The 21,908-nt window shown below is 46.1% G+C and overlaps 1 protein-coding gene across 1 annotated transcript; it reads left to right on the plus strand.

Annotated features, from left to right (window-relative positions):
* The first annotated feature begins 211 nt into the window (after positions 1–211).
* On the plus strand, positions 212–21,267 carry LOC141129431 (protein FAM162A-like). The gene is made up of 5 exons (XM_073617463.1): positions 212–406; positions 2,393–2,467; positions 4,912–5,017; positions 6,733–6,841; positions 21,040–21,267. Exons 1-5 carry the CDS (start codon positions 361–363, stop codon positions 21,115–21,117), a joined length of 414 nt encoding a protein of 137 aa, XP_073473564.1. The 5' UTR covers positions 212–360; the 3' UTR covers positions 21,118–21,267.
* Positions 21,268–21,908: the final 641 nt, after the last annotated feature.

A 21,908-nucleotide genomic window follows, 5' to 3' on the forward strand; every position in this document is an offset into this window, starting at 1 on the left:
GGCCATTTTGTCGGAGCCTCCCCGTGACAGTAGCATGCGATATCTACAACATTATGGAAGCTCTAATGGAGACAATTTATTCCGCTACGTGCGGGCCGCCAGGCGAGGTTCCTATTGGTGGAATCGTTCCAGCGACTTTATTTAATTGGGTGTGTATTTAATCACTCCGCCCCGTGATTGGTGGAGACAAGCCTCGTGATTCCGCTTTATTTGTTGACAGAACACGTGCTTCGTCTGCCCATTGGCTGCTCTCGTTGAGGCGTGGCTGGCGCGGAGAGCTGGTCTTATTGGCTGGCGGCTGTGGTTTTGAGGTCACTTCAGTCTACGAGTTGACATCGGAGATCTGACACTCGTCTGAAGATGCTGCGAGCGGCGCTAGGGAGGAGCAGCCTGCGCTTATTGGCTGGTGAGAGGGTTATGTGAGCTGAGCGCTGGAGGGCCACACAGTGCAGTGACAGGCTGTGACCACTGGGGGCGCTGTGACCCATTGCCACGCAGTGCAATGACAGCCTGTGACGTATTGCCACACAATGCAATGACAGCCTGTGACCACTGGGGGCGCTGTGACCCATTGCCACGCAGTGCAATGACAGCCTGTGACGTAATGCCACACAGTGCTATGACAACTTGTGACCACTGGGAGCGCTGTGACGTATTGCCACACAATGCAATGACAGCTTGTGACCACTGGGGGCGCTGTGACCCATTGCCACAATAGTGCAGTGACAGCCTGTGACCACTGGGGGCGCTGTGACCCATTGCCACAATAGTGCAGTGACAGCCTGTGAACACTGGGGGCACTGTGACTCATTGACACACACTGCAATGACAGCCTGTGACCACTGGGGGCGCTGTGATACATTGCCACACAGTGCAGTGACCAATGGGGGTGCTGTAGCCCATTGCTACACAGTTCAATGACAGCCTGTGACCACTGGGGGGCACTATGACCCAGTGCCACAGTGCACTGATCACACGTAAACCATTGCCACACCTTGTAGGAACAACCTATAATCACTGGGGGTACAGTGACCCATTGCCACACAGTGTGATGACAACCTGAGACCACTGGGGGTGCTGTGATTCAATGGTGCAATTACAGCCTGTGACCACTGGGGGCGCTGTGACCTATTACCACACATTGCAATGACAACCTGTGACCATGGGGGGGGCTATGGTCAAATGCACGGACCACATGTGAACAGTTGCCACACAGTATAGTAATAACCTATAATCATTGGGGGCGCTGTAACCCATTGCCACACTGTGCAGTGACCACTGGGGGCAGTGTGACCCATTGCGATCCAGTGTAGTAACAACCTGTGACCACTGGGGGTACTGTGACCCATTGCCATATAGTACAGTGACTACCGGGGAGCGCTGTGACCCATTGCAACACAGATCAAGGACGTTTTGTTACCAATGGGATGGGGGGGATGGATGCTTTGACCCATTGCCACCCAGTGCAATCACAACCTATGACCACTGGGTGTGCTGTGATACATTGCCACCCAGTGCAATCATAACCTATGACCACTGGGTGTGCGGTGATACATTGCCACACGGTGCAATGACAACCTATGACCACTGGGTGTGCTGTGATACATTGCCACACGCTGCAATGACAACCTATGACCACTGGGTGTGCTGTGATACATTGCCACACGGTGCAATGACAACCTATGACCACTGGGTGTGCTGTGATACATTGCGACACGGTGCAATGACAACCTATGACCACTGGGTGTGCTGTGATACATTGCCACACGGTGCAATGACAACCTATGACCACTGGGTGTGCTGTGATACATTGCCACACTGTGCAGTGACAACCTGTGACCATGGGGGGGGGCCAAGATGACACAGTGCACTAACCACATGACCCATTGCTGCAAAGTGTAGGAACAACCTATAATCACTGGGGGGCGCTGTGACCCATTGCCACTCTGCACAGTGACAACCTGTGACCACTGGGGGCACTGTGCTCCTTTGCCACACAGTGCAGTGACCCAGTGCCACAGAGAGCACTGACTACACCACATGTGGCCCATTGTAACACAGTGTAGGGGCATCTTATGACCAGTGGGGGTTTTGTGACCTATTGCCATGTTCTCTCATTTTATTCACAGATTCTGCTTCCTGCTGAGAAGTCCTGCACAATGATTGGGCTTTACTTCTTTTACTAAGGACTGACAATCACAGCCCTTCCCTTATATAATCAGCAGTGATATACAGACGGCCACTAGAGGGGGTTTCTATATGTGAAATATGGTACAGCAGTGATGTGAGAACGGTGAAGTGTCTTCAGGCTCTCACTATAATGATATTTATGAATGGTAAACTCTGGCAATGTGTTCTGATCTCCTCCCAATCTCTTCCCATATTGTTACAGAGAGGTCGGTGATGGGGAGAGGAGAGTCGGCCGTTGTGACGGGGAGACACCTGTGTACTAAATCTGAGAATGAAGGTGAGTCCTGTGTGTGTGAATGAGGAACAATGTATCCATGTACTGTGAGTAAAACAAGTATTTGATCCACAAGCAAAACATGACTTGGTAGTTGGTGGGGGAACCCTTGTTGGCAAGCACAGAGTTGAGATGTTTCTTGTAGTTGGTTCCCAGGTTTGCACACATCTCAGGAGGGATTTGGGTCCGAACTTCTTTACAGATATTCTCTAAATCCTTAAGGTTTCTTGGCTGTCACTTGGCAACTCGAAGTTTCAGCTCCTTCCATAAATTTTCTATAGGATTAAGGTCTGGAAACTGGCTAGGCCACTCCATGACCTTAATGTGCTTCTTTTTGAGCCACTCCTTTATTGTCTTGGCGGAATGTTTTGGGTCATTGTCATGCTGGTAGACCCATCCATGACCCATCTTCAGTGTTCTGGTTGAAGGAAGAAGGTTCTCATTTGAAATTTTACAATACATGGCCCCTCAATGTTCCCACCTACGTGCTTAACTGTAGGGATGGTGTCATAGTCAGCGTTTTTCTTCCTCCAATCACGGTGAGTCGAGTTAATGCCAAAGAGCTCAATTTTGGTCTCATCTGACCACAGCACTTTCTCCCAATCTCTGAAAAATTTAGATGTTCATTGGCAAACTTCAGATGGTCCTGTATATGTGTCTTCTTGAGGAGGAGGACGACCTTGCGGGCGCTGCAGGATTTCAATCCATGGCGACGTATTGTGTTACCAATTGTTTGTTTGGTGACTGTGGTCCCAACTGCCTTGAGATCATTCACAAGCTCCTCCCGTGTGGTTCTGGGCTGATCCCCTCACTTTTCTCATGACCATCCTCACCCCATGAGGAGAAATCTTGCATGGAGCTCCAGACCGATTCAACAGTTGTCTTCTTCTCACCAAGCTTCTTGCTGATGGTCTTGTAGCCCATTCCAGCCTTGTGCAGATCTACAATCTTGTCCCTGATGTCCTCTGACAGCTCTTTGGTCTTGCCCATGATGGTGAGGTTTGAATAGAAGAGATTCTGTGGACAGTTGTCGTGGGTTTTTTTTTTTTTTTTTATATACACATAACGAGTTGTCATTAGGAGCACCTTCTTGAAGTGACAGGACTAATCTGTGTACCACATGAGCACCTACTGTAGCCAGTTTGGGGGGGGGGGCAGAATTATTGTTGGTTGGTAGGGGATCAAATACTTATTTTACTCACTGAACTGCAACTAAATTTATAACATTTTATATTATGTGGGTTTTTTTTTTCTGGATTTTTGGTTGATATTCTGTCTTTATCATATAAAATACATCTATGATCGTTCTCGCCACTGTATCCCCCGTTCTTCCTCCTCTGCTTCTGTTACATTGTGCCATTGCTGGGATGTGACCCGAAATCAGAGCGTAACCCTTCCTCACCCACCATTATTGGCCGCCCCCCCCCCCCCCCCCCCCCCCATGTCAGCCCACTGTTTTTTGGCCGGGCCCCCCCCATGTCAGCCCACTGTTTTTTGGCCGGGCCCCCCCCATGTCAGCCCACTGTTTTTTGGCCGGGCCCCCCCCATGTCAGCCCACTGTTTTTTGGCCGGGCCCCCCCCATGTCAGCCCACTGTTTTTTGGCCGGGGCCCCCCCATGTCAGCCCACTGCTATGGTCCTCTCCTGATGTGAATATTCTCAATAGAATGTAACCACAGAAGATCATATTTCTCTCGTTCTCGCACACTATTGGCTGATCTCTGGGTCTTCTCAGCAATAGACTCCTGGCTGATGCTTTTTATGTGTGAAGGAAAAGAAGTACATTAAAAGAAACGCAATAGAAAGACGGGATCTTGCTTTGCTGATTTTGTTTTCAGAGGTGCTGATCCAGAGACTTCCATCGTTCTCCTTCCTTCACTACTTGGTGCCCTGGAACAAGCATGTGCATATCAGATGTCCCTGACCCTTCACTGGCTACATGCTGCTTCCCGGCTATTGACTCAGAAAGTAGCAAAAGTCTGAGAAGTTGGTAGTGACAACGTCTACATTTCTGACTTGACAGGTTCTTTTTAACAGGACCAGTTCAATTGCTTTTCATTACAACAGCGTTTGTTTGTTTGTGGAAATTCTAATCTCAAAGGGCCAAAAAATGGTAAAATGTAGCAATGATAAAATAAAAAATGATCCTATGACTATTCCCTCTAGGGAAGTGCGTCCTCCAGTGTACGTAAAGAATTACTGTGGGGGTTGTGGACCTTATCGGTGATAAACCTAGCTTCATGGATTAGAGAATGGTCTGCAGAATAGTGAATATGAAAGATGAAGTTGGCCAAGGTGTCGGGATCGGGGTTTCTCTTTGTTAACCATGAAGGATCTATGATTATTGATTGATAAGTGACTATATAAGATGTCTATATGAGAGATATGAGAGACTCTGACAACCTCCACCATCTAGTCACCCTCCCTGCCTCCTTCTTCTTCCTCCAGGTCAGTCCTTCAAGGTCCCCGCACACAAACCCAGCGACTTCGAGAAGAAGATCCTGCTATGGGGAGGTCGGTTCAAGAAGGAGTCCGATATTCCAGAATACGTCTCGTAAGTATCTGAGATGACTTCCGTCTCCACCGCTTCTGGCAGTCCTTCGACCCAACCATAGACAGCTTGGTATCTACAGTGCCCGTACCTTCTGGGACACATCAGGTTTATTGTCCGTCCCTTTCTTTTTGCTGGACTTGTATTCCAGGACATCGTAATATGTTTGTAGGAACGATTAAGAAGAATTTATCAAAACTGGAGCAGCTGTACATGACAACCAATCGGCTTCCATCTTCAGTTCAGTTAAGTTTTTAAATTTAAATCGAGAAGCTGATTGGTTGCCGTGCACAGCTTTTACAGTTTTGATAAATTCCCCATCCAAAAGGGATAGATGTATCCCTTTGAAAAGGGAGGTACAGAGCAGGAGAGAGGCGGGGTTTACAGACTATGCGTTAACCCTCTCGCTGCTGAGGCTTTTTCTTGTTCACTTTTTGCACACATGTTAAAATGCCCATTTTAGACCCAAAGATTGCTTAACCACTTCAGCCCCGGAAGGATTTACTCCCTTCCTGACCAGAGCACTTTTTGCAATTCGGCACTGCGTCGCTTTAACTGACAATTGCGCGGTCGTGCGACGTGGCTCCAAAACAAAATTTACATCCTTTTTTTCCCACAAATAGAGCTTTCTTTTGGTGGTATTTGATCACCTCTGCGATTTTTATTTTTTGCGCTATAAACAAAATAAGAGCAGAAATTTTGAAAAAAACGCATTATTTTTTACTTTTTGCTATAATATCCCCAAAAAATATATTAAAAAAACTTCTTTTTTTTTTCCTCAGTTTAGGCTGATACGTATTCTTCTACATATTTTTGGTATGATTGATTGGTTTGCGCAAAAGTTATAGCGTTTACAAAATAGGGTATAGTTTTATGGCATTTTTATTAATAATTTTTTTTTTTTTTTTACTAGTTTTGGCGGCGATCAGCGATTTTTGTTGTGACTGCGACATTATGGCGTACACATCGGACATTTTTGACACATTTTTGGGACCATTGTCATTTATACAGCAATCGGTGCTATAAAAATGCACTGATTCCTGTGTAAATGACACTGGCAGTGAAGGGGTTAACTACTAGGGGGCGGGGAGGGGTTAAGTATGTCCTAGGGGAGTGGTTCTAACTGTCAGGGGGATGAGCAGTAAGTGTGAAGTCACTGATCTTTGCTTCGATGACAGGGAGCAGAGATCGAGTGACACTGTCACTAGGCAGAACGGGGAGATGTTGTTTACAATGGCATCTCCCTGTTCGTCCTCTCCGTGAGGCGATCGCGGGTATGCCCCCGGCGATCGAGTCCGCGGGACCTGCGATCCGACTCACGGAGATCGCGGCAGGCGCGCGCGCACACGGCGGCAAATTCAAAGTAACATACAGGTACATTACTTTGCGCAGCCGTGCCATTCTGCCAACGTACATCTACAGGAGCCGGCCGGGAACCCGGTTAAAACCCCCAAAACATATAATTTTCTGAAAGCGGGTAAAATATAAAAGATGTGTTTGGGTCGAGTAAGTAGATGCCAAACGTATGGTTGGGCTGAGTAAGTAGATACCAAATATGTCAAGTATTAAAGTTACCCACGTCCATGAAATGGGTGAAAGGACCCTTTACCTGACACCAACTTTCCAGAACCACTAAAATGATAAAATGATGTGTGACATGCAGTGCAGGATGTAGTAGATCTGCGCACATAAAAAGCATAAAATTTTTTTTTTCCCAGGTATGAGATGGTGGACGCAGCAAAGAGCAAAGTCCGGGTGAAGTTCTCGGTGATAATGATGCTTCTCACCATCGTGGGCTGTATTGGAATGGTCATTTCTGGAAAACGGGTGAGTGCCAGATGGGATAATATTTAGTGCTGTTCTTATACTTTTATATAGCTCTGACAAATTCTGTAGTGCTGTACAGAGAACACTGAGCCAGTCACATCAGTCTCTGCATCAGAGGAGCTTCTCCACCAGGTGGTGCTGTTTTGCAAAGTGCTGTTGGCTCACTCTGCTGGGATCTCAGCTGAGGGAAGTAGCAATCCTGGGGCCTGTCCTGCAGGCTTTTCCCAGGCAAGCATGGACCATGTTGTGGAAGATGAAGGTGGAGGCTCCCAAAAGGCACTGAGGCCTACATTATGTGCTCATGCTGCATTGGATCCTGGGCCCGTCCCCATGCAAGGGGAGTCCCTATCAGCATTCCAGGATAAAGTGGTGAACAGACGTCGCCGTATTACCAAAGAGGAACAGAAACTTTCTGTCCTGAAAGTGGATTTCAGGAAAAAGTCATCTCTGCACAGTAAGTCTGGGAGCAGTATGAGCGAAGACTCCAAGCTAAAGTCTCTGCAGGAGGCGTTAAAAAAGCAGGAGAAGTTGGTTGCTTCTCTGAAGGAAAGCAGCAGTGTGTTTAGAGAAAAATATGAGCATGAGGAGATTCCAGATGGAGAGTGCCTGTGCGAGTACCAGCCAGAGGATGGATACCAGAGCAACATTGACAGTATGGATGGGGGGGGGTGAGGAAGTGGCTTCACGTGGTGGCCCCAGTAGACCCCTGTCTCAGGATCTGTTGTGTCTGAGTCAGTATCTGCCCCCCTCCCTCCCCAGCAGCCTGGGTCATCTCAGGAGGAGGTTGAGGAAAATGGCGGATTGCTGCAGGCCATTATGGAAATGTAATCTCCCTTGAGTGGCACTGACTCATCAAATGAGGAGGAGGAGGATGTCGTCCCTCAGCCTGTAAGGGAGAAAGTTGTGGAAAAAGTTTCATTCAAGTCTGATCAAGATGGCGGCAGTTCTACAGTGTCTGCAAATGGAGGACAGGCTGTTTAAGTTCAGGAAAATTCTGGTGAAGGAATGCTTGTTGAGAATATCTCTCCGTGTATGGATGCCATTCATGTGATTGCTGCTACAGACAAAGAGACTGCATCTGTCAATGGATCCTTGCAGTTGGCAAGGAATGCAGGAGGAGATGGTGTCAATCCTGACAAAGAAGTTCTTGCCTGTGAGAAGGAGCAGGAGTCCCACATGTACACTACAATCACAGAGCAGAAATGTCGCATGGACGCTAAAACAGCTGGTGTACCTAATAACAGGACTGCTGGTATTTTGGGACTGCTGTGTTGGAAGGGAGGAGGGAGAATCGAGTGGTGGGTGAATTGCCAAGCCTGATCTCAGAGGTTCCTATGCAGCCAGTTAATGTGTCATCTGTCCCAGTTAGGAACTATGTTAACGCTGTGTCGGGACAAAATCATCCTGCTGGTGGAAGGGAGCCGGTTGCGGGACTTTCACCTAAAGGTGCTTCTTCCATTAAATGCAGGAATGTGGTACAGCTCAGATGGGAAGGAGGAGGTATTCCAACTATCAGGAGGGAGGTTGTGGATAAGATCCTAGCCATGGGATTGAAGGCGGAGGATATTTATGCTCTTATCAGTCCGGCTTGTTCTTTTGAATATGATTTGTCATTTGTGCATCCAGAATCGCTGGATCTGTTTTGGGAGTGTGTATAGGGGCCAGCCAGACTGGAAGGGGCTTGCCCCCAAAGTTGTCTAATGACAGCTCTTGATTAACCACTTCAATACCAGCCACTTAGACACCTTCCCGCCCAGGCCAATTTTCAGCTTTCAGCGCTGTCGCAATTTGAATGACAATTGCGCGGTCATGCAACACTGTACCCAAACTTTTTATCATTTTGTTCCCACAAATAGAGCTTTCTTTTGGTGGTATTTGATCACCTCTGCGGTTTTTATTTTTTGCGCAACAAATAAAAAAAGACTGAAAATTTTGAAAAAAGTTTTTCTTTGTTTCTGTTAAAAATTTTTGTAAATAAGTACATTTTTCTTCTTCAATGATGGGCACTGATATGACTACACTGATGGGCACTGATGAGGTGGCACTGACGGGCACTGATAGGTGGCACTGGGCACTGATAGGTGGCACTGGTATGCGGCATTGATGGGCACTCGTAGGTGGCATTGATGGGTACTTATGGGTGGCACTGATAGTTGGCACAGATGGGCACTGATAGGTGGGCACTGATGGGCACTGACAGGTGGCACCGATGGACACTGATTGTTTGCACTGATGCCCCTAAGGGTGGCATTGCTGGGCATCACTGCAACATAATGGTGCCAATCAGTGCCCACTTGTGGACACTGATTGGCACAGATTGGGCACATGTGGATGGCCATGGGGTACATACCTGGCCATCCACATGTTTGCCTGGTGGTCCTAGTGGCGATCCCTGGTGGTCCAGTGTGGTGATCTGAGGGGGGGGGCTGCGCTGATAAACAATCAGCGCAGACCCCCCCCTGCCAGGAGAGCCGCCGATCGGCTCTCCTCTACTCGTGTCTGTCAGACGCGAGTGAGGTAAAGCCGATCAACGGCTTTTCCTATTGACATTGTGATCAGCCGTGATTGGACACGGCTGATCACGTGGTAAAGATCTTTACCAAGATCGGTGTAGCGGTGTGTCAAACTGACCCACCGATCGCCGCGATGCGCGCCGCGGCATGTTATCCTGCTGGACGTCATATGACGCCCAGTCAGGATAACTGAACCAACGCCCGGCCATCATCTGCTATGGGCCGGGCGGGAAGTGGTTAAGAATGTGACTGTCCTGACAAGCAATGAGCCTATACCCCCCCCCCCCCCCCCGAGGATTTATGGGTCTGGTTGAGGTTTGTTGAAACGTTGTGTCCCCCTATAAAAGATTGTGGATGATAGAGGAATCTGGACAGGTGGGTGGTCAGTGTCAATGAGGTTGAGAATGTGTGTGGGAATGTGGTCCAGCATTTTCCCTCCTCTGCCTTTATTGGTAGATATAGGATTACCGTCTTTTACCCTGGTCAGCCTAAGGTGTGCCATAAATGTGAAGTCAAGGGACATTTCTCCTCTGTTCTGGACAGTTAGAAGTGCTCTATGTGTCAGTAACTGGGGCATCTGGCAAGGGACTGTAACATCATTAAATGTAACCTATGTGATAAGGTTGGTCACCCTTATAGCCAGTGCCCTGAGGCTTTGCACAATAAGCCAGAGCTAGTGGAGGAATTCTTCTGTCTGGATAGAGAAGAGTCTGGGTTGGTGGAGGGTGTACAAGCCAGGGGATCCTAGTGTCTCTGTCCCGTCAGAATCTGTGTCTGTGAGGCCGTCTGTAGTGTCAGTGTCCCCCCAGTCTGAGGTCTCCCAGTCAGTGTCAGAAAGTGTGGTTGCCAAGTCTGTGTCTGCACCTATTGTTTCTCCTAGTGTAGAGAAGTGCTGCGGGCAGGAGTTTTCAGGTGAGGTCGCGGCTTCGGCCTAGTCCGCGGCGTCCGGGCCTCGTGGACTAGGCCGAAGCCGCGGCCTCACCTAAAAACTCCTGCCCGCAGCTCCTCAGGACCGGCGCGGTGTCAGCGCCGGTCCTGAGGAGCGGTGTCAGCGCCGGTCCTGGTGAAAAGAAAAAAAATCAATTTGCTGAAAATTTGAATCGATTTGACCTCTCAACTTGATTCAAGATTCAAATAGATTTTTTCCCCAGCCCTACCTCCTGGGCAGGAGGGACCTTGATCGAGCAGGCATATCCAGTTTTCTAGTTTTTATCCCAGGATTGGGAAATGGCAGTTCTCTTGCGAGTTTGACAGAGGACATCACAGCAGATGTGGTAGTTAAGGATATTGATAAGCTTGCCATTAAGAAGTCGCCTGGGCCAGATGGGTTGACAGCCGAGTTTTATAAGCACTTTAAGGTTACTCTGGCCCCATATTTGGAGGTTTTTAATGGCTGTCTGAGAGAAGGTTCGCTCTCTCCCTTCCGTGCGACAATCTGCAGTGATTCTTCAGTCAAAGTGTGAGGATTCTTTGAGAATTAGCATCCCATTAGCCTTCTCAATTTTGATAGGAAGATACTGGCAAAAATAATTTTCTGGCATTTATCGTCTGTAGCGGTCGATCTACTTTCCAGCCGCCAGCACTGTTCGATTCCGGGTAGAAGCACCTTTTCAGCGGTGTTAGCTGTCCGGGAGGCCTTGGAGCGGTGCAGGGCTGCAGGCTGGAGAAAGTACTTGCTGGCATTGGATCAGGCTAAAGCTTTTGATCGGGTCAATCATGAGTACCTATGGTTGCTTCTTGGCAAGTATGGCCTGGAGGGGGGCTTTATCGTTTGCCTGAAAACCTTGTACAGAGGGGCTGAAAGCATCATGCTTGTGAATGGTTGGATCAGACAGCCCTTTGAAGTTGGCTTGGGTGTGTGTCCAGAGGTGTTCTTTGAGTCCTCTGCTATACGCGTTTGTAATCGAATCTTCATCCGGAGGTTAGAGAGCGGACCATTGTGCGGAGTGCCTCTGGGCATTTCTGGTAAACCTCCTCTGAGGGTCATGGCCTATGCTGATGACGTGTCTGTTTTCATCTCTGGGACAGAGGAGGCGGAGGAGGTGGTCTCAGTGATGGAGCAGTGTGCTGAGGCATCTTTCTCAAACATCAATCAGGATAAAAGTGAAGTTTTTTGGATGGGTGAGGAAGGCGAAGGCTTCGGGCTTCCTGGGCGTCTTACCAGAGCCCCGACAGGAAATTAAAGTTTTAGGCATCAAATTTGGTCTCGGCGATTATGGCCTCGCAATTTGGGAAAGCAGGCTACAAAATGCTGATGCCAAGGTTGCCACCTGGAAGGATTGGAAACTCATTAAGAGGTCTGTAACTTACCTTCCCAGGCGGATGGGTGGCTTAGGTATGGTTAACCCAGTGTTTTGTTTTTTTTTTGTTTTTTGTTTTTTTTCTCTCTGATGTTTTTGAAACGTAATTTTGCTAACATGCTGGCAGAGGAACCGCCATTTTTCAGTCCTGGTTTAGGCCTTTTCTGCGAAGCTGGGAGAATGGTGGGCCAGTGAAAAGCCTTGAGGGTCTGACATCGTGAGCGACTGGCTTATGTTGCCCCCTGCCTGAAAATGCTTTGGCAGTGGCGAGTGACGGCGGAAGAGGGTTGTTGAATCTGCCTTTAGCGAGCCACTGGCCTTGAGGGATTGCCCAGGCCCTGTTATGAGGGAGGATCTGCGTTTGCTCATTCTAGAGAGAATACCTTTTTAAAGTTTCGGGATTTGGCCTGGCGCTCGTTCCATGGCAGACTCTATGTAAAGGGCAACCTGAAGCATCGTTCTGCGGAGAACCGTGTTTGTCCAAGAGTGGAATGTGGTGGGGTGGAGGAGACAATGGACCACTTCTTGCTTCAGTGCCCCTTCAATATAGAAGTCTACAAGCGGGTGGTTGGGGTTCTGGGTATCCCTTTCCTTTACCGCTTGAGTTATGCGGAGTGGTCGTATGGGGCCTTTGAGTCGCATCAGGATTTTGATTTTGAGACGCTTTTTCTAGTTGGCTTAATAGTCCGTTTCTTTACATGGAATGCACAGTGTCAGGTTTCCATTTGGGGAAAAAAGCCCTTTCTGTCGAGGTGGTGGTGCACGACATTCTGGGTGAGGTTGTGAAGATTCGGGGTCTTGAGAAGGACAGGTGGCGGCCGAGGGCCTGGACAAAGGCGTGGAGGAATGTCAGGTCTCTGTAGCTGCTGTCTGTCCATCTCTGGGTGTGCAGCTTTTCTTTCTGTCCTTTCACGTCTCCTAGATTTTTATATAAGATTGTATTTTTGAAAAAAAAGGTTGCATGCATGGGTTACATGTGTAATGGTTTCTTAGCCTAGGTTTAGGTGGAGGTTATGGCTTTGTTCAGGTTTGTATATTTAGTTTTCTTTGTTTTTGCTATGCTGATGTAAGCTATTTTTGTTTATATTTTATTATTTTGTATATAAGTAAATGTTTTTATTATGTTTGTAAGATTTTTCATAAACAAAAATTTACACTCCAATGTCCCCCCACAGTCACATTATTATTAATAATAATAATAATATTATTATTCATTTTATATAGCTCTGAGTGAGCAAGGGACGTTCCCAACCTACAGCGAGGGGGAGAAAAAGTATTGGACCCCCTTGCTGATTTTGTATGTTTGCCCGCTGACAAAGAAATGGTCGGTCTATAATTTAATGGTCAGTTTAGTTTACCAGTGAGAGACAGAATAACAACAAAAATATCCAGAAAAACACATTTAAAAAAAGTTATAAACTGATTTGCATTTTAATAAATGAAATAAAGTATTTGATCCCCTATCAATCAGCAAGAGGCTCCCAGGTGTCTTCTATACAGGTAACGGGCTGAGATTAGGAGCACTTTCTTAAGTGCCGGTTCACATAGGGGCGACTTGTCAGGCGACCTAGTCGCCTGACAAGTCGCCTCCCGTTCTGTACAATGGAACCGTTCTAATAGGAGTGACGCAAGTCGCTCTGACTTAGAAAAAGGTTCCTGTACTTCTTTTGGGGCGACTTGAGGCGACTTGCATAGACTTCTATACAGAAGTCGTTTTGCAAGTCGCCGTGGATGTCGTGTGCAGGTCGCCTCGGTGAGGCGACCTGCAAGTCGTGCCGCCCCTAGTGTGAACCGACCCTAAAGGGAGTGCTTCTAATCAGCTTGTTACCTGTATAAAAGACACCTGTCCACAGAAGCAATCAATAAGATTCCAATCTCGCCACCATGGCCAAGACCAAAGAGCTGTCCAAGGATGTCAGGGACAAGATTGTAGACCTACACAAGGCTGGAATGGGTTACAAGACCATCACCAAGCAGCTTGGTGAGAGGGTGACAATAGTTGGTGCGAATATTCGCAAATGGGAGAAACGCAAAATAACTGTCATTCTCCCTCGCTGTGGGGCTCCATGCAAGATCTCACCTTGTGGAGGTTCAATGATGATAACGGTGAGGAATCCGCCCAGAACTACACAGGAGAATCTTGTCAATGATCTCAGCTGGGACCATAGTCACCAAGAAAACAATCGGTAACACACTACGCCGTGAAGGACTGAAATCCTGCAGCACCCGCAAGGTCCCCCTACTCAAGAAAGCACATGTACAGGACCGTCTGAAGTTTGCTAATAAACATCTGAATGATCCAGAGGAGAACTGGGTGAAAGTATTGTGGTCAGATGAGACCAAAATCGAGCTCCTTGGCATCAACTTAGCTCAACTGGAGGAGGAGGAATGCTACCTATGACCCCAAGAACACCATCTGCCCTGTCAAACATGAAGGTGGAAACCATTGGTGGTGGTTTTCTGCTAAGGGGACAGGACAACTTCACTGCATCAGAGGGACTTCGGACGGGGCCATGTACTGTCAAATCTTGGGTGAGAAGAGTGGGCAAACGTACAAAATCAGCAGGGGATCATCAACTTTTTTTCCTTCCCTGTATGCAGAGAGACCACTGCTTTCACACACAGAGCCTGCTGGCAGGAAACAGACTTTTCTACTCTACAGGTTGTGGTTGCTTTCTAAGAAAACCAACTGTAATATTTTGCACACCTTTTTATTTGCTGCACCCGCATTGTATTTCTATGGTTTATACTGAAAGCTGAGTTGTCCTTCTAGTTGGAGAGTCCCAGGGTTGAGCTGTTCCCTGGCTGTACACAAGCGGCTTCTCTAGTCTGGGCTCAGCTCCAGATCACTCTGAAGGTCACACGTGCTCGGTATAATTAGCTGAATTCTTGGCGTCACATCCAGGAAGTGACCTCTGGGCACACCGCGCTCGTCAAGAGACTTATTACCCTCCGCTCCCAGCATATTCCCACATACCTCCAATAGAACTGTCACACAGAGACATGTCCAATTTCTGCCTACCAAATGCTTTCCTAAAATATAAGGTGATCCTATACAGCTGCGGGTATCAGGCAAACCTCTTATTAGGGAAACATGCTGACCCCTTCTCAAAAAAAAAAATTAAAGTGGTTGTAAACCCTTCCATATTCCCAGTGAAGTGACTGGCCTCAGGTGATGCAGAGATTAAACTAATCCTTCATAAGTTGTACCTGTTTATCTGCCGTATTCTCTTTTCTATATCCATTCAAAATGCTGAATTTATAAAGCTTGCCTGAGTGTTCAGAAAAAAGGGGGTGGGGAGCTGAAGTTACTCTGCAGAGCTCAATAAGGATAGTTCTGAGAGCTGATTGCAAGAAAGGGACACCCCCCCCCCCCCCCCCCCCTTCTCACAGCACACAGGAACAGAGCTGAGGCTGCCAATCACAGGCTGTGTTGGAGATCCCTCCCCTGTCACAATTTTCCTCTTGGTGTCAGGAAAACTTGTCAGAAGTGACTCAAGCAGATAGCAGAGGAAGGAGGCAGCAGACAGAAATGACACTTAGTGCTCTGGAGTGAGACAAATACACACTATGGAGGGATATGCTTTGTTCATATTTCATGGCTGAGGTTTACAACCACTTTAACTGCTTGCCACTGTACATAAACGGCCGGGTGAGAGCTTTGGACATCACAGATCGGGACACGGGTGCTGTGATTAGCCCTGCCCTATCACAGCTGTCACGTGTCTCTGTAGCAGCTTTACCCACTGAGCTCATTGTCGTAGGGGGGAGCTGGGTGCTGCAGCCTGTCAGATCTCTGTGTGTGTCTTATGATTTCTGTACAGGTACACACAGATCAGTCAGTACACAAAGCACCATCTGTCCAAGTGTCCCATCAACATCATCTGTCAGGGTACAAGTGCACAAAAACTTCTGTCAGTGTATCAGTGTCCCATCAATATCTGTCGGTGTACACACCTATCGTGGTGTGATCAGATGCTTTTAGAGCAGAGGAGACATCTCTATCAGACCCCAGGTCTCCCCATAAAGAGTACCTGTCACTGCCTATTATTGTCACAATTGATGTTTACACACCTTGTGATACCAATAAAAATGATTAAAAAAAAAATGAAAAAAACAGTGTGAAAAATAAAAAATTTCAAGCGCCCCTGTCCCCCCTGTGCTCGTGTGCAAAGGCAAACGCCCGTGTTGGTCCCATACGTATACGGCGATTGCACCACACATAAGGTATTGCTGCGAACGTCAGAGTGAGAGCAGTCATTCTAGCATCAGACCTGCGCTGTAACTCTAATTTGGTAACCTGTGAAGAATTATAAAGCGTCACCTATGGAGATTTTTATGGTGACATGTTTGGTATCTATTTACTTTGTGCACCACTATATTTTATCAACAAAATTGGTATTGTATTGTGTTTTGTGTGCATTAAAGTGTATTATTGCGTTCAAAAAACCGCTGCACAAATCCCAAGTGACATAAAAAATTGCAATAATCGCCATTTTATTCTTGAGGGTTTCTGCTAAAAAAAAAAAAAAGTATATGTGTGTGTGTGTATATGTAGGTGTATATGTGTGTGTGTGTATGTGTATGTATGTATGTATGTATGTGTATATATATGTATGTGTATATATATATATATATATATATATATATATATATATATATATATATATATATATATATATATATATATGTATATATATAAATTTTATTTTAATCTATGTGTGTTTGGGGGTTCTGAGTCTAGCAAAAATACAGATTTTTGCAAACAAAAGGTGTCAGAAGAAGGCCTGGTCTTAAGGTGGATAATGGCTGAAGGTGCTCCTTGGATGTTGGGTCTCTCTATGTGGCCAGAGGCTGTGAAAGTCTCACACCTGTGATATCACCATACTCAGAAGAAGTAACAGAATGTATTTTTGGGTGTAGTTGGCAGTATGCCAATGCCCGTGTGTAAGAAATAACCTACATTTGGCATTTGGAAAAAAACACAAATTTTATATAATTTCTTCATTTTTCCAAAGAATCGTGGGGAAAAATGTAAATTAAAAAAAAACTTGCCATGCCTCTTACTAAAAGAAAAAAGGGAATATTTGGGACTTTGAATGAGACGCAACGGGGAATATTGCGCCTCCATCCCTGGTTGCTTTAGCAAAAAAGAGGGGGGGGGGTTGGACTTTAGATGAGGTGCGTGGGGTAGAGCCAGACACAACCATATACATATGTAAAAAATTGTATTCTTTATTAGACCAGAGATAGGGCATGGATCAACCCATATAAATGCATAATAGCACATTGGAATATAAAATACAAAGTATCAACATACATATTGAGGATAGTCACCAACATGACACAGAAAGTAAATATTGTACATCACAGTCCCTCAAATAGAGTAGGCATAACATTATGTCAGGGTGGTAGAGCAATAAAACCATCTGGAATCATAAATATGAAATGGATGCATCAAAATAAGCTCAACGCCTCTTACTAAATACCTTGGACTGTCTACTTTCAAAAAAGTGGTCATTTGGGGATATGTTTACTGTCCTGGAGGGTTTTTTTTTTTGGGGCCTCAAGAAATGAGATCGGCCGTCAGTACATCAGATGTGATCAGTTGTCATCCATTGTCAATGAAAGCCCCATAGCTTGTAGACTCTATAACAGGGGTATTGAATTACAATTCATGGAGGTCTGATCAGCGAAAAGTTCTTCCAGGTCTAAATCGCATGATGGCGTTCTTACATCATTGTCCTCGTTTCCCCCCTGCATATCACAATCCCCCCCTTTACTTCACATCACAGCTTCCCCTTTACAATAGTGTTCTAAACCGCCCCCACAGCCATCTCTCTCTTGACTTCATATTACCTTTTAAAGTAGAACTATGGAAAAACTTTTTTTTTTTCATTTTGGATAGAGTTAAGGGTGGGTTATAACCCCTGTTAGAATTTTTTTATTTTTTTTTTTTTTTTGCCATGTTTGTCCCATTGCAAAGATTTTGCTTCACTTCCTGTCCCATAACCAAACAGGAAGTGAGGAAATCCTTGCAAATGAAGAGAATTCCTTGGGGACCCCCCAGGTCACCAGAATTAGTGTCCCTATTTGAAGATTTCCACACTATTATTTTTTTGGAGACAACCCAAGATTTGGGATTTTCTTTTGCTTTCAATGATAATAGTAAAGTGGACCAATAGAGAGGGTGAATCTCCCTAATGGGGACACAGACAACAATAAAAAAAACTGACAGGGGCTCTAATCTCTCTTCACTCTGTCCAAAACGAAAAAAAAAGTTTTGCCTTTAGTCATACTTTATTGTTACACTAACAATTTCTGCAAGCAGTTTTTTTTTTCCTTCTGCATTACAATGTAGCATTGAAAGGGAAACCAAGTAAAGCTCACAGGTTCACGTTGCACTTTGAGCATCACCATTCTGCTACCTTCTAAAAAGTCACATTAATATGTTCACATTTTAGTCAACAGACTTTGCTGTTCATTTTTTTTTGGGGGGGGGGGGGGCAATTATGAAAACGTTGGGTTAGGCAAAAAAATTACAAGAAAATGCATTTTACCTAAATATTTACTATTTATTCCCAATAAAAACTAAGAAAATAGAAATAATTGTAATAATTGCACGGTCGCCCCTTTATTTTGTAAAGAGCTGTGCAAAGTTTGGGCGCTAAATAAATTGATGATGATCTAAGCCAGGGATATGCAATTAGCGGACCTCCAGCTGTTGCAAAACTACAAGTCCCCTCATGCCTCTGGGTGTCAGGCTTGTGGCTGTCAGAGTCTTGCAATGCCTCATGGGACTTGTAGTTCTGCAACAGCTGGAGGTCCGCTAATTGCATATCCCTGATCTAAGCTGTCTTCAGCAAAACCTTCTGCAGGTAACTGGCATGCACCACTTCTTGTTTAAGGTTAAGAAAAAAGAGGGGGGGAAGAAATGCACTGGACTGCATGAAAAACACACGAACGCATCAAAAAGCGCATGCAGAAAAGCATCTGGGAACGCATCCAGACTGCGTTTTCTATGGTGTGAACTGGCCTTTAGGTTTAGCTGTGCCACCCACGCCAGATTCTAATTGAGGGTCAGTTTATACCACATGCAGTCCAATGCCTTTTTGTTCTCTCTTTTTGTGCTCTTTTTTTTTTTTTCCTAAACTTAAATAAGGACTTGTGTGTTACAGGGTGTTTTTTGATGTGTTTTACAGCATTCCAGTGCAGGAAAAACGCATGGAAAGTTGGTTACATGGTTTCCAATGGCATAGCTCACACCGGTGTGGTCAGTTCCAGGGCCTTCCAGAAAAAAAAGTGGAGCATCCTGCACTGGTCTGTACTGGAATGCAGTAAAACACATCCAAAACTCACTGGACCCTAGTATAGTGAGAGGAAAAAAAAACGGAAAAAAGCACCTGGAATGCATCCAAAAAACGCGTTAAACGTGCATGCAGAAACGTATCCTTAATGGATCTGGAGTGCATTTTTGTAGTGATCCGGCCCTCAGAGTGACAGTGAAACCATTGTGGGTTTTGGGACTAATTAACAATTTTTATGGTGGCAGGTTTCATTATAGAAAACTGGTGCAGATTCCCACCAGGGGGGGTAATTACACTATAGGAGCCGAGTGTGAACAGCCCTCCTCCTCCCTCCTGAACTCAGCTGAGGGGGGGATGGGTGGAGCGATCGGAGCAAATGGCTTCAGCTTTACTGTTCTGTGATGGGTGTGTGGCCCCTGTTCTTAATTAGTTAAAGTGGTTTTAAAGGCAGAAGGTGCATTCTCTGCATTAAGATAAAAAGCCTCCGGTGTGCCTCAGCCCCCCCTAATACTTACCGGAACCCCCTCTCGATCCAGCGATGTTGCACGAGAGACTTGGCTGTCCGGGACTCTCTCTCATCATTGGCTCCTGCTGCTGTCAATCAAAGTCAGTAAGCCAATGAGGAGAGAGGGGTGGGGCTGGGCCATAGATCTGTGTCTGAATGGACACGCAGAGCCTCGGCTTTGGTGTCCCCATAGCAAGCTGCTTGCTGTGGGGGGGCACTCGGCAGGAGGGAGGGGCCAAGAGCGCCGACGAGGGACCCGAGAAGAGGCGGATCCGGGCTGCTCTGTGCAAAATCAACATGTTTGCTGTGTGGTTTTGTTTTTTTTGGGGTGTTTTTTTGTTAAAAACAGTTAAAAAATATAAGACTTTGGCATCACTTTTAGAGGAGTGGTGCAGGCAATATGCTCACACCATTCTTTGTAAACTCCCCCGTTGTATCTACATTTGTCAGCAAATTCAAGCCCTGTTTGTTTGTTTTTTGGGGGGGTGACAATGCACAATACACAAGAGATTGTACAATCGGATTGTAAAGTGTATGTTCACCTTTACAGCTTGGAGAGGGTTGGATGTGAATTGTGGACGGTGTCTTATCCAGACACAGAGCTGCTCATCTGTTCCCCCCGACACTAATTATAAAATTATACACTAATTATACAGAATTGCTGGCTCTGCTGTCCTCTGTTCACCCCATCCTGGATCTTCTCTATGTCACCATCACCTCCATCCACTCCACCCACCGCTCCTGATATCCTAATGAGAGATTAATATGATTTCCTAGAACAGAACGCTAAACCAGACCTCCTACTGACTGCAATGTCCTATAGAACTACAGGAACCAAACCTTACATTGCAGATTACCAATTCTCGTGACATTAGTTGTCTTCTTTTTTTTTTTTTTTTACCTGATGATCCTGCCAGTTATTTTTCAGCTTCCTTTAGCAGACCGAGTTGTCCAGCAAAAGTGTCAATTAGAGGGTTGAGACAAACCACTTGCCACTGACAGAGGCTAATGCAGCCATCTAATGATTGGTGAGCTGCAATATATGACCTTTCCTATTTTGGGATTGGATATGTGGGTTTGTTTGGAGGCTGGAAAGGTGCCAAATGACGATCGTTCTCCAGTTTGTTAGGTTGCCCCGTAACCGTTCTCGTCTTAGGAGAAACATAAAAAAAAATGTGTTTTATATCTTGTGTAAAGTTCCTTCTCTCTCTTCCTTGGGAGATAATGATTTATATGTCTGGTGGTATAAATTGTCACAAAGTTTAACCCGATCTTTCTACAAGATACATGTTGTTGGTTATGGTCTCCATTTCCACCATAGGAGATAATAGGGAGGGGGAGGGGGATTGTGTAGGACAGCTTTATACAAAGAACTGTCAGAATCCATTGTATAAAAGCAGAAGGATGTAAAGAGGACCTGTCAGTAAAGCTGGCCATACACACACAGGGGGAGATTTACTAAAACTGGAGAGTGCAGAAGCGGGGAGGGGTGGGGGAGGGGTGTACCAGGAGGAGAGCTGACCTGATAAAGTCTTCTCCTGACTCTGAACAATTCTCTCTCTGTTCTCCTCAGGCTGCCGGCAGACATGAGTCCCTCGCCACTATGAACCTGGAGAAGAAGGCGCGCCTCAAGTCTGGATCAGAGGAATAGTCTGCAGGGGGAGAACGCAGAATATTCCACCTTCTTAGAATGTGTAGATTTTAGTGACGTCTTGGGCTGATGTACATTGATGATCACATTATATAAGCTACCTGTGTTTCGAGACAGTGTTATGATCTGGGGGGATCCCCCATTAGATATGATCAGTGGGGATCCCTCCATTAGATATCAGTGGGGATCCCCTCATTAGATATGATCAGTGGGGGATCCCCCATTAGATATGATCAGTGGGGGATCCCTTCATTATATATGATCAGTGGGGGATCCCCTCATTAGATATGATCAGTGGGGGATCCCCCATTAGATATGATCAGTGGGGGATCCCCTCATTAGATATGATCAGTGGGGGATCCCCTCATTAGATATGATCAGTGGGGGATCCCCTCATTAGATATGATCAGTGGGGGATCCCCCATTAGATATGATCAGTGGGGGATCCCTTCATTATATATGATCAGTGGGGGATCCCTTCATTATATATGATCAGTGGGGGATCCCCTCATTAGATATGATCAGTGGGGGATCCCCCGTCAGATATGATTAGTGGGGGATCCCCTCATTAGATATGATCAGTGGGGAGACTCCCCCATTAGATATGATCAGTGGTAGAACCCCTCATTAGATATGATCAGTGGGGGATCCCCCATGAGATATGATCAGTGGGGATCCCCTCCCATTAGATATAATCAGTGGGGATCTCTCCATTGGATATGATCAGTGGGGGTCCCCCCCCTTTGATATGATCAGTGGGGAGACTCCCCCATTAGATATGATCAATGGGG

This window comes from Aquarana catesbeiana, linkage group LG02, assembly GCF_042186555.1.
Source record: "Aquarana catesbeiana isolate 2022-GZ linkage group LG02, ASM4218655v1, whole genome shotgun sequence".
Taxonomy (NCBI): Eukaryota; Metazoa; Chordata; class Amphibia; order Anura; family Ranidae; genus Aquarana; species Aquarana catesbeiana.

Coding starts and splice junctions, on each gene's coding strand:
- LOC141129431 (XM_073617463.1), top strand. CDS start 361: ATGCTGCGAGCGGCGCTAGGGAGGAGCAGCCTGCGCTTATTGGCTG. Junction 407..2,392: donor CAGCCTGCGCTTATTGGCTG/GTGAGAGGGTTA, acceptor ATATTGTTACAG/AGAGGTCGGTGATGGGGAGA. Junction 6,842..21,039: donor TGGTCATTTCTGGAAAACGG/GTGAGTGCCAGA, acceptor TGTTCTCCTCAG/GCTGCCGGCAGACATGAGTC.